Consider the following 12,788-nt stretch of genomic DNA (forward strand, 5'->3'; position numbering starts at 1 on the left):
CACCACTTAGGACCTGGTAGCAATGCCCATCTCTCTTTAATTATGTCCTAAGTGCAGATGAGAGATACTATAGTGATGAAATCAAAACATCTGCAATATTGTTCACCAGAGAATACTGCATGTATGGGAGATGTTTTTTCAAATTAAATGAAGCACACTGGATTCACAGTAAATCATATAAATGACAGACTTTGGAGCAGTTGAGCTATGAACCAATAGCATGCTCGAGATGCTGCTCCTAGTAGTAGTCCTGTATGTAAATTTCATGAAGGCAGAAGAGCCTGTTTGTAGCCTCTATGACACCGTAGACACACCTTTCTTATCTAAGGATGGAGACATAATGATAGCAGGAATTTTCAACATTCATGGCAATGAAAATGCAGTGGCTAGTTTTAAATCTAAACCCAACCCGGCAGAATGCAAAGTGTAAGTACATTATGAAATGCAATTGAAAATGTAATATATACCTAGGTCTGTAATAATACATTTTATAATAATACTACACTTTCTAACAAGAATATATATAGCTACATGCTACTTTATGCTGTTAAAGGAAATCGGTGATGTATCAACAAATATCCATTATTATTTTTAATCTTAAAGTACTCTTGTTCATCTTTCACAATTTTGCATATTGCATTTATGAAATACAGGAGCATAATAAAATATATTATTACTAGGAAGAGAACGTTTATTTAAAAAAATCTAATATATACAAGACTTATGTAGCAATACTATTAAGGTTATTAACAATCCTGAAAAGCATTTATTCACTGTTTAAAAATTTAAATCTCTAACATGCTTAAGATATAACTGATCAATTAATAAAGAGATGAGATTTTATTAACTTTTTTAAATTGTTTTCTTTAAAGTCTAAATGAAAGAGAGTACCAGAGTTTGAAAACTATGATTTTTGCCATAGAAGAAATCAATAATAATAGTAAACTGCTTCCTAATATCACCTTGGGATACAAGATGTACGATGCTTGTTCTTCTGTGCAGTTGTCTATTAAAAAAGCACTGGCAGTATTAAATGACCCCAGAAGCAGAACATTTAGTAATCTGCCTTGCAGCAGGGCTCCTGCTCCTGTCCAAGCTATCATTGGGATGTCTTCTACAATCTACACACAAGCTTTGGCTTCAATTACAAATGCCTTTCAAATACCACAAGTAAGTTGTGTCCTTTAACCTCTACTTTCTATATATATATAAAAATGTATATAATTTAAATCCTATCATTAATTTAATCTCAACAGATGCTTCTGAGTTAAATTATAAGTTCCTATTTGTTTTTACAGGTAAGTTTTTTTGCTTCCTGTGCTTGCCTAAGTGACAAAACACAGTACCCAACAGTATTTCGAACAGTTCCAAGTGATTATTATCAAAGCCGAGCCCTAGCACAGCTTTTAAAGTATTTTGGGTGGAACTGGGTTGGAACAGTTAGAAGTGATAACGATTTTGGAAATGACGGAATTGCCAGTTTTGCACAAGCTGCTCAGGAAGAAGGCATTTGTATAGAATATTCAGCTGTCATTTCAACTGTCATGACACGACAAAAGTATATCAAAGTCATACGTCTTATTAAAGAATCTTCTGCAAAAGTTGTTGTTGCCTATGTAAATGCAGTACCAATGAAATCATTTATTGATGAGCTAGTACTTGAAAATGCCACTGGTTTACAGTGGGTAGGAGTCCCAGCCTGGATGACAAAGAGACTTCCAGCAAAGGAAGAATATTATAAAATTATGGGAGGAACAATTGGAATGGCTTATCCCAATGCTGTAATCCCTGGATTAAGGGAATATTTACTGAATATCCACCCCTTCTGGAATCCTGAAGATTCTTATTTAAAAGAACTTTGGGAAGTTATCTTTAGTTGTACTTTCAATTCAAAGGATGCTACAAAGAATAAATGCACAGGGGCTGAAAATCTGAGAGACATAAAAACAGAATACAATGATGAAAGTGAATTTCGAGTTCCCAGTTGTGTATACAAGGCATTGTATGCTGTAGCACATGCCCTCCATAAGCTGTACAACTGCAAGGATGGCCAGGGTCCTTTTATAAATAAGACGTGTGCAGACAAGTTGAGAGTTGAGCCGTGGCAGGTAGAGAAATTTACTGTGTTCTATAATATGCAAATATAATACAGTAATTTTACAATTATTATTATTGTCCTTGTTATTTTTGTTATCCGCAGGCTGGTAAAGTCATTCAGTATCATTGTTATAATACAGTGCTTCGGTTAAATGAAATGCAGTACACTTTCTGATGAATTGGCTACAATTTAAAAACAGTGTCATAATTTTGATGTTTTTTTTAAATGTGCCTGATGTGGATAAATATGGGTATGTACTGCACTTATGTAAACGTGTCCTGTAATGGACTAACATACTGCCTGTTGTTCATTCTCATACCCATATCTGCCAGGTCACTCTTTTGTTGCAAAATCTCTAAAGTGGAAAATACAGGGGAAAACGGACAGCAATGTTATTCTCATTAATAAAAACTAAAATGATAAATGTCAATAACACAAAAAACAAACACTTCGTTAACTAAAATTAAAATAAAAATGACAAAATATCTGAAAACTAGAACTAAATGAAAATTACAAAATAAAAAACAAAACCAAACTAGTTTTTGTAATTTGTAATACTGAGTTTCACCACACTAGCGTTTGTGCATAATGTACATGCAAGTGTGAAGATGCAAGTATATTTATTATATTTTTTTTAAGAATTGCAGTTATAAATTTGGTTAGGAACACACAGTGATTAGTATGCATGTACAAGTATCTCTCGCTGCTTGTGTCCGAGTTTGTGAATTTCATTGGCCATTTCATTCCTTAGTAAGATTTTTATTCTGAAACTGACAGCAAATACCAAACCTCATCACTTGTTAATAACTTACTCTGTGAATTTCATTGGCTACAATTTACCACAAGTCACAGATGGTCCATTGTCAGTGAATGCTATGTAACCTTAAACTAAATGTCAATGAAGAAACGCTTAAATTAAGATATGCCACACGTTAACTGCTAAACAGTTTGAAAATTAGAACCATGGTTGATTTATCAAGATCAAAATTCTACCCCCACTGCTTCAAATGTCACAGAGCTTCATTGACAGCAAATGGATGGTGGACAGTAGTTTTTAAAAAATATTTAGAATGCTGCAGTATTGCAAAAATGAAAAAATAAAAAATCTCTAAGTGAGATGACTCCTTTTGGTAAATTTACTACTAGTCAAGCTGTGATTGTAAGATCTGAACTGAACAGCAGATGAATAGCCATTAAATGGTCGATATTGTCCACTGCTTTGTTGTAAAACTGACAATGAAATCTGCTCCTATACTGATCACTGTTCCTTTTACCACTTTGGGTGACTATAAAATCTACATTTATATACCTGCAGGTAATTGTGTTATTTGTTCATGGCTTTCTTCTCTTTTACCTTCTTGTTTCTTAATCTAATTCACAAATTTGACTTTCAAATATCTATTAATGTTTGACATTAGTTTGTATCCTGCATTATTAATGTCATCTTTGCCTTTATTTCTATTGTATTCTTTTGGCTGTTTGTAAAGCTTTTGAGTTTTCGAAAGGAGCTACATAAACAAAATCTATTATTATTACTATTATTATTATTATTATTATTATTATTATTATTACAACAATTACACAGTGTCATGAGCTCAGATTTGATTGCTAACCTGGTCACTGTCTGTATGGAGTTTGTATGTTCTCCCCAAGTGTATGTGGACTGAGTGTGTGTAATTTCAGTTATTGTTTTATAGTTGAATATTTTGTGTCTCATTAAGCACCCTCACTTGCCAAAATCTTTTAATCTACACATGTTGTTAAATTACTGTATATCATCCTAGTTTAGGCTCACAGGGAGCTCCCCAAGTTTTGCATTTTGGTTATTAAGTGAATGATCTGAGATGTTGCTATAACAGATGTTCAGTATTTATTGAAAACTGTATGCATATAGAAATGAGCTATATACATGGAAAAAATCCAAATCTTTTTCTATTATTTCTATTAAGACAGCTCAAGAAGTAAGTTCAGTAGTATTTACAAAAATTAGCCAAATATGATTTCTCTGAAGAAAATACAGATTTAAAGTTTCCGAAAGGGCAGATAACCTATAATCTGCATCAGAAGTTATCAAAAATAATAATAATAAAATAAGTGTGTACAGTTATCTTACAGCTTGCAAAGACAATCTCAAAAATAAAACAGAAAGTGTTTTTGAAGTTAAATAACTACTAATTACTGTTTACTGCAGGTTAAAGTAAGAAATTATATCAGAGCACACATGTAATTTGATTCCTGCATTTTTTGATTATACTGGCAGCCTTGAACTGTCACATTATCAGGAGAAAATTGAGTTATGTCACAGTCAGTAAAATTGTATGGATTAAGTTGATAGTTACAACATGTACAACATATATTTCACAACTATAAAGTAAACTGTTTTTTTACACTTGCAAAATTGTGTTGGTGTGGACATTTTTGATATGAGAAAAACAAACAAACAAAAAAACTAAAACTAAATAAAAACTAATATTAGATAATGGCAAAAAAATAAAACTAAATAAAAAGTAAAGCATAAAATCAAAAACTAGTTTAAAACTAATACTAAAAAAATTCTTAAAACTTGAAAATACTAATGGAGAGAAGAAAGAATAAATAGTAATATGTAATTTATCATTATCACATTTTTTTAAGTAATAGTTTGAGCCTTTACCAACAGTGCCAGGGATGAAAAAGTACTGCATTGAATAGACATTCCACATCACTGACTGTTCTTGTAAGGCAGAGATGGCTCTTTTTTAAAGAGACTACATTCCTTTACTGTTGGTAGTGATATCCTTCACATCTTCCACAACTCTGTGATGGCCAGGGTGATTTTCTATGGTATGGTGTGCTAGGCCGGTAGCATCAGTTTAAGAGAAACCACTTAAAAGGGCAGGCTTAGTTATTTGGTGTGATCTGGTAGTAGCAATGCCTCTCTCTGACACACTAACACTGCATACTTTCAGCAAACAAATTATTAAACAGAAGTGGGTCAAGAAACATTGCTGGGGCTCCTTACTAACAGCAATATGCCTGCATAATGCCGCACTGTGGCAGGGACTGCCAAGTCAGAATATTTCTTTCTTTCTTTTAAATTTTCTTCATCGTTTTAGCCATTCTGGTGTGTGTGTGTGTTCAGACTATAGCGTGTGTGTATATCTATCTATCTATCTATCTATCTATCTATCTATCTATCTATCTATCTATCTATCTATCTATCTATCTATCTATCTATCATGGCCAGAAGCTGTTCTGTCACACACATTCACACAGTCTGGTATTTGGTCAATATGCTGTACATATACTATTTGCCTAACCTCCTTATCTTTGGAAATTGCAAGGAATCCAGAGAATCTGGAGAGAAGTCACACAGAAATGGAAGAATCCAAACAGTTTACATCAAGGGTATCAAAACAGTTCATAGAGGAATGATATGGTTATAGGGGTTCAGTTTAGCCAGTTGTCCTAATTAGAAGTCAGCCCATGCTGTAAATTAATGGGACATACTTACTGTTTTAATTTTGGTTCACTTAAAAACTGTTAATTGCTTATTTTACTTTTAAACAGCTACTGTTGGCATCTTTCAATTTTTCTTCTGCCAGTTAACAATGAGACATGAAACTGAAAAAGGAAGTAAAATTTCATTTTTTTTCAAATTGTGTGTTAATTTTAAAAAGTTTGTTTAACAATCATTTGAGAAAACAATTAAAAGAGAATTGCTAAGGCATTGAACAGTAGTGTTCAGCTCCAGTCAACAAGACATTCTGATGATGTTCTCTGTAAACCAAGTTCCATGTTATTAATAATATATAGAATTAAAGACATTATTGAAACACTGAAACAAACAACTGCCACCACTGCAGCTCTGCTTTGAGACAAACTTAAATCTTTATGCTAAAGTGCAAGGCTGAAGTGCTGATCACCATGCCACTGGGCAGATTCTAATATCATTATCTTTTTGCAGGTTTTACACTATCTTAAAAATGTTAACTTTACCACATTCTATGGAGACAATGTTTATTTTGATGCATATGGTGATCCAGAAGCAAAGTATGAAGTGGTAAATTGGCAGCATGGTGAAGGGGGACTCATAAAATTTGTAACAGTTGGCTTCTATAACCCATCGTTACCAGATGGAAAAAGAATTCAGATGAACAATGTCAGCATTGTCTGGGCAGGAGGTCACAACCAGGTAAGTTTAACTTGCTATTAGCAGAAATGTAAAACTAAGCACTAATTAAATGGAATGGCAGATAATATAAAATCAGCTGAAATATTACAGAAGGTCAAGTCAAGTTATACTTAGGCTTTATAATGCACTTCGCAGGTCTTACCTGGGGTATTGAATACAGCTTTGGTCTCCATGTCACAAAAAAGATTTGGCAGCTCTAGAGAATGTCCATTGAAAACCAAATAGGCTGGAAGGGGGTTAACATTTTCAGTTTAAGCAAACTGAGATTGAGAGGTTTGAATTGTTTAAATTAATTATGAGAATTAATGTAGTTGAATTGTTCTCTGTTCCAATCATAATGTTTTAATGTATAGTAAATGTTTTTTTTCTGTTTGTTCCAGACTGTATTGAACAGTATTTTAGCAAATCTTTTGTTATGGGTTGGCAGGTGGGAAGCAAATTTTGTCACTGAAAAAAATGGTTTACAGTTTCTGAAGCCTAATTTTATGCTGTTGCAAACTTTATTCACATTATGTATTATTCCATTTTTCTTTATGAGATACCTGTACATGTGTGTACGGAAAGTTGTCTGCCTGGCACACACAAAGCAGTTAGAAAAGGCCAACACATTTGCTGCTTTGACTGCATACCTTGTGCTGACGGGGAAATAAGCAATCAGACCAGTAAGTAGCAAAATACTATATGTGTATTTATTATTTAAGAAATAATTGCATAACATTTTCAAAGCTTCTTAAACTATTCACTGTTGGAGAAGGCTGAAGCCAATCCTAACAAGGCAGGAAAGAGTGTGGGACAGGGTGCCAACTCATGATTATGCTCAATCACACATACAAAGCCAGTTTCAAATGAGAAATTAACCAAACATGCATGTCTCTGTGAATATTAAAGAAAAAACAGTACACAGTGCAATAAACACATACACACACAGAGAGAGAGAAAGAAAGAACATGCAAAATCCACATAGACAACAATGAAAATAGTGGATATGTGATGCAGCAAAAATATCATTCATTTTGCTATCTCTTTTTCAATTTCATAATTAATAGGAATTATGATATATTTACAAGTTCAAAGCATGAACCAGTCATGGACAATATACAGGTTCTTACCAAGCATATTCACACTCGTAAACACATTCACTTCTGCCAAACAAATTTTACACTAATCAATATGAATCAATGTCACATCCCAACTGGAAAGACTTACACGCTTATGGAGAACATATAAACTCTTTACAGAACACTTCTATGGTAAACATCAAAAGTGCTCAGTCCCCTCTTACTGCAATGCTGAGCCTATCACTGCAGTACTGTTTAATAGGCAGGAACTTTCAAAATATGAAGAAAGAAAGTCATATTTCATCAATTAACTTAGTTACATCTTGTAAATTCTTGTAATATGGAATTTAACCAATAAAATAATCAAAGGAATAAAGAACTTACAGCATCACCTGGACTCTCAACAGTACAAATCCAGTAGTGTATTTTGTGGCAATGCTTTTCAACAGTTTTAAAGAAAACCATTTATACTGTAATGTTTTCATCTAAACTTTAAAAGCAGAAGAAATAATGGATAACTGATTCTTTTAAATGTTTTTATCCTGAACTCAATTCAGGATAACAGAGGCCAGACCTAATTCTGTCAGCACTGTGTGCACAAGGCAGGAAACAACCGAGATTCAGCACCAGACTACTGATGGTCCCAATTTTGAATACTTATCAAATTTATTTCAAAAACATCTGATATCCAATGCCCCTTCTTGAAAACATAATCATCTTCATTGATTTAGCAAATCATGGATGGTACTATCTTCACCTGCAAAAATGCTGCAAAGCTTTTCATAGAATTATTAGTCAGTGCTTCACATCACTATGGAGGCATTTTCACCCAGCTCTTCGTGATTAACTGTTTCAATTCAGCAATATTTACAGACTTCATATAAGGAATTTTATATTTTTATGACATTTATAGGGGTGTTATGTTTGGGCTTTCTCTTGACCTTTGTAAAATAGTCAATTTCTCCTTTTAGTAGCCTTTTGGAGTCTTACCAGTTAGTTTGGGGGTCATTGTCTTCCCACTTTATCCAATTATGCTTTGACCAAAAGAGAGATAATATGACATTTTCCAGTACTCAGAAGAAAAAAATGAAAATGTACTGTGATTTTGTCAGTGATATCAAATAATCTGTCTTTGAGCATAAAAAGGGGATCTCCACCATGTGAAGATAGTTTGCTGTTTTTATTATTGAATGCTTAACTTGATTTTCAGTAGACATTAAATCTATGGAGCAGAGTGTTTAACTTCTCTTTTGGTAAGATTTACACAGCATAATTTTTCTTTATAGTGAACATTTGTTTCCACTCTTTATAATCTCCCTATTTCCCAACAGTATGCAATATTTTCCTGGTTGTTGAGTAATGTATAATCACAGTATTCAAGGCAATAAAAGTCATCTTCTATTGTATTTCTAATGATCTCCTGTTTGATTCTCGGTGTTTATCTTCATGTTATCTATTCATCTTCAAGAAGATCCAAAATAACTTTAAATATTTTTCACAACTGTATGTCTAACTATATTTAGTTGTAGACTTACAGCCTAAATAAGATGAAGACTTGTATGCAGATAAATACATGGAAGCAATGAAATTTACCTCTGGAGACATTATTTAAGCAAACAAACATCATTACATTTTACTCAGATCAAACTAACCACTGCCCTGACGACTATAGTAAACAGTTAAGAAAATTAAAGTTTAAATATAGCTCAATAGCTCAAATTAACCAAGGACAACATCGATATATCCTTGCCAAGTTTTCAAACTTATTTTAAGTTGTTCCTTGTAAAGCCAATTTATTATTTTGTAATTTTAAGTAATATAGAACACCCTTTAGGCATTGTATTATGGTTGGTAGGTTAAGATACTTCAAATAGATCAAGATAAAACAGAATTCTTGGAGTATGGTAAACGTTATCACAATTTATTCCTCATTAACATTTACAATACACTCCAAATAAACCTGATCAGGGATTAGGGATTATTGTGATCCCAAAACATTCTGATAACCAAGTAATGATTCTGACCCAATGGACTTTAAGAAAGGAGTATTTCCAAAGCATGAAACTTGGGAAGTATGTGATGGAAGACATCTTTCATACTGTACATACGGTGGTGTTCTATGTGGAGTTAGATCTTATTCACACAGATGAAGGAATAGGGTATTGAATCTCGGCCGTAGTTCAATTTATTACCAGAAATTTCAATTAAAAGATACTGATCCTAATGTTGTTTCAGTTTATCTAGACAATTTAGAATGTCATTTCTGGCTTGTTCAGATAAGTAAAACATCCTATCATATTCTTTAAATTTGTCATTTATCTCTGTTTTTAATATTTTTTTTCTTGTGCCCACAGTATTGATTTCTATGATATTATTTGGAACTTCTATCATACATAAAAGTGATTTACAGACTTGCATATTCATCATATATATTGGAAATGTGACCAATCACTTCTGTTATTGCTCAACTCTGAAGCTTCTTTCTGAGTAAGACATAGGATGATTTTGTCACTAATACCATATGACAGGGCTGGCCAGGTCTGATCCTGGACAACCACAGTGGCTACAGGTTTTCTTTCTAACTATTTATTAGTGACTACTTTTTGCTACTAATTTACTTCATTTAATTTATTTGCTATTTAAGACTCAAACCCTTTAAACCAGGGCAGAGAAATGTCAGTCCTGGAGGACTGCAGTGGCTTCAGGTTTTTGTTCTAACCTAATTGCTTCATGAGAAATCATTAATTGCTGATGAATCACTTAATGCTCAAACGACATTCTTCTGCTACATTTAAGTTGTCTCGCTTGTTTAGATTTTGAACCCTTAATTCCTTATTTTACTCTTAAAAAGCTGTATTCGATGTTTTAATTGCTCCTTATTAGCAATAGGATGCAAGTAACAAAGGAACCAGCAGTTCTACACCTAGCTTGTCTCCATTTTCACCCATGTGTATTCATCATTCACTACAGTATTTGGTTTAATTAAGTACTGAAGAGAAAGTGAAGAACTGAAAATTACTCATCTGTTTTAAACTTAAAATCTTGGACTGGATGATACGTGTGTCATTATAAAAAAAACAACTATGACTTAAGAATGAACTGACATGGTAGAGTTAAAACACTAACAAACCATAAAATTAAATAAGATCTGTTACTGGTGTGGATTGGCTCCTAATTACCAACTGGGTTAGAACAATTCCAGGATCGGAGTTGGTTACTCCTGCCATATAATCGTTCAGAAGCTTCTTCCAAGTGACTCCTGTGATATCTTTGTTGCAGATTTCCTCTGCATAGATAAATCAATCATTTTCTGAACTAATGTGATCCAACTGTAAACTCACACAAGGACAAAAACCAAGTGGAACCACTCATAACCTGAATATTACAAGAACCTGCTCATACCACACAAACAGTGACAGTAAAGTGATTCAAGCGCTTCTGGAGCTGTGAGACAGCAGTGCAGTAGTATAGTACAATTTGAATAATATTCATTAGGTGGATGAACTGTGGTTAATATTATTAATTGCTCAGCTCTAACACAGATAATCACCACTAAATATTTTAACAACAACTTCTCAATTGAAAGTGATACATCTTATCCATATATCCATATTATTCAAATCAATAAACTATTTTTTTCATGTATCTTTGATTAATATAATTATCACAAATCATTTTGGTTAACTTGCATAAATGCCCTAAAGGAAATTAAACATTTATGAAACTACTAACTTTCATGTTGTGTTACAGATTCACTTCACTGTATGAGCTGCCCTCTCGACTACAGGTCAAATCAAGACAAAAATCAATGCATCCTTAAAGATACTGAATTCCTCTCCTTTGAAGAGATCATGGGCTCATTACTCATTCTGTTTTCTTTACTAGGAGCTTTAATGACCATTAGTGTCGCAGTCATCTTCATCCTTTACATTGATACTCCAGTTGTGAGAGCCAACAATTCAGAACTCAGCTTTCTTCTGCTGTTCTCCTTAATCCTGTGTTTCCTTTGTTCACTTGCTTTCATCGGTCAGCCATCAGACTGGTCATGTATGCTGAGACATACGATTTTTGGGATCACCTTTGCACTCTGCATCTCTTGTATTCTGGCAAAAACATTTGTGGTTTTAATGGCTTTCAGAGCTACGCTACCAGGCAGTAATGTCATGAAGTGGTTTGGCCCCTGTCAGCAGAGAATGAGTGTTGCATCTTTCACAATAATTCAGGTTATAATTTGCACATTTTGGTTATTTTTATCACCCCCCTTCCCTCATAAAAATTTTACATCATACAAAGAAAAAATAATCCTAGAATGTGAGGTGGGGTCCATGGTAGCATTTTGTGTCATGCTTGGTTACATTGGATTTCTTTCTGCTGTGTGCTTCATCCTTGCCTTCCTTGCTCGTAAACTTCCAGACAACTTCAATGAAGCTCAGCTTATTACTTTCAGCATGCTGATATTCTGCTCAGTCTGGATCACTTTCATTCCGGCTTATATCAGTTCGCCTGGCAAATACACAGTAGCAGTTGAAATATTTGCAATATTGGCTTCTAGTTTTGGATTACTCTTTTGTATATTTGTTCCCAAATGTTATGTCATATTATTAAAGCCTGAGCAAAACACTCGAAAGCATCTAATGGGAAAAGTGCCCTCAAAATCACTTTAAGAAAAACATTTAAATTTCTACATTTGTTTATAAAGAAAAGAAAAAATCTATCACTTCTAATGTGTTTCTGTGTATTTTTTCATTTATAAATTAATTATTCTTGTTCATTGATAGTTTTACATATGAAGTGTTTTAGTGTGAATCACCATTACTTTAGGAATTTGATAAATGCTGTGTGCACTTTGTAATGGTCTTCAAAGAATAAACCTTATTACTGAAGAAAATAACAAGGAGTCAGGATTTTTTTTTTTTTTTTTGCTTTTCACTACAACAGTAATGTAATATGTGTGTTGTTTGCCTGGATAAATGAAATGTATCTGGTTGCAGTGATTAGTCCTTTTGCTTTTACTGATTCAGAGACCTTGTAGCAGCATAATAAAATAGCCAATGTCTATGTGGGGATTATCATACAATCTGGAATTTTTTTTCAATTTCACATTTCTAACATTTATGTTTTTTAGCAATGCTGGACTGTGTCTGAATCATTTATATTTGAATGTAAGTTAGTGTGTGAATGTGCCTACAGCAGAAGACATTTAAAGACTTTGTTTCTCTCTCCTCCCCAAGACATCCTCTGCTCCTGTTGGGGGTGCCGCTCCCGTTGTGCTTCCCTATGATGTTTGTCTATTCTGTAATCGAGAACTAACTGCATACTGAGCTTTTATTTTTGAAAGAGACATATTTCTTTGAAGTGTTTGAATAAAGTTCCTGTCTCTGCAATCTCCTGTGTTTCTGTGCAATTCTGTGACCCAAGCGTGACACCCTGTAGCACTACAGCCTCATTGTCCCTGGGA

At 33.5% G+C, this 12,788-nt stretch overlaps 1 protein-coding gene across 10 annotated transcripts in view; it reads left to right on the forward strand.

Moving 5' to 3' along the window:
- The first annotated feature begins 221 nt into the window (after window positions 1-221).
- LOC114669580 (extracellular calcium-sensing receptor-like) overlaps window positions 222-12,788 on the forward strand; it is a 116,637-nt gene continuing 104,070 nt past the window's right edge. For 4 of the 10 annotated variants that reach the window (XM_051923766.1, XM_051923767.1, XM_051923768.1 and 1 more), the window contains exons 1-3: window positions 222-426; window positions 873-1,170; window positions 1,299-2,108. In XM_051923766.1, the coding sequence (XP_051779726.1) occupies window positions 230-426; window positions 873-1,170; window positions 1,299-2,108 (1,305 nt within the window). In that variant the 5' untranslated portion in view covers window positions 222-229. Of the gene's footprint in view, window positions 427-872; window positions 1,171-1,298; window positions 2,109-6,044; window positions 6,273-6,810; window positions 6,935-11,080; window positions 12,001-12,788 lie in introns of those variants that run through there. The other 6 variants (XM_051923762.1, XM_051923763.1, XM_051923764.1 and 3 more) reach the window with 4 other exon arrangements.

Source organism: Erpetoichthys calabaricus, chromosome 2 (assembly GCF_900747795.2).
Source record: "Erpetoichthys calabaricus chromosome 2, fErpCal1.3, whole genome shotgun sequence".
Lineage (NCBI taxonomy): Eukaryota > Metazoa > Chordata > Cladistia > Polypteriformes > Polypteridae > Erpetoichthys > Erpetoichthys calabaricus.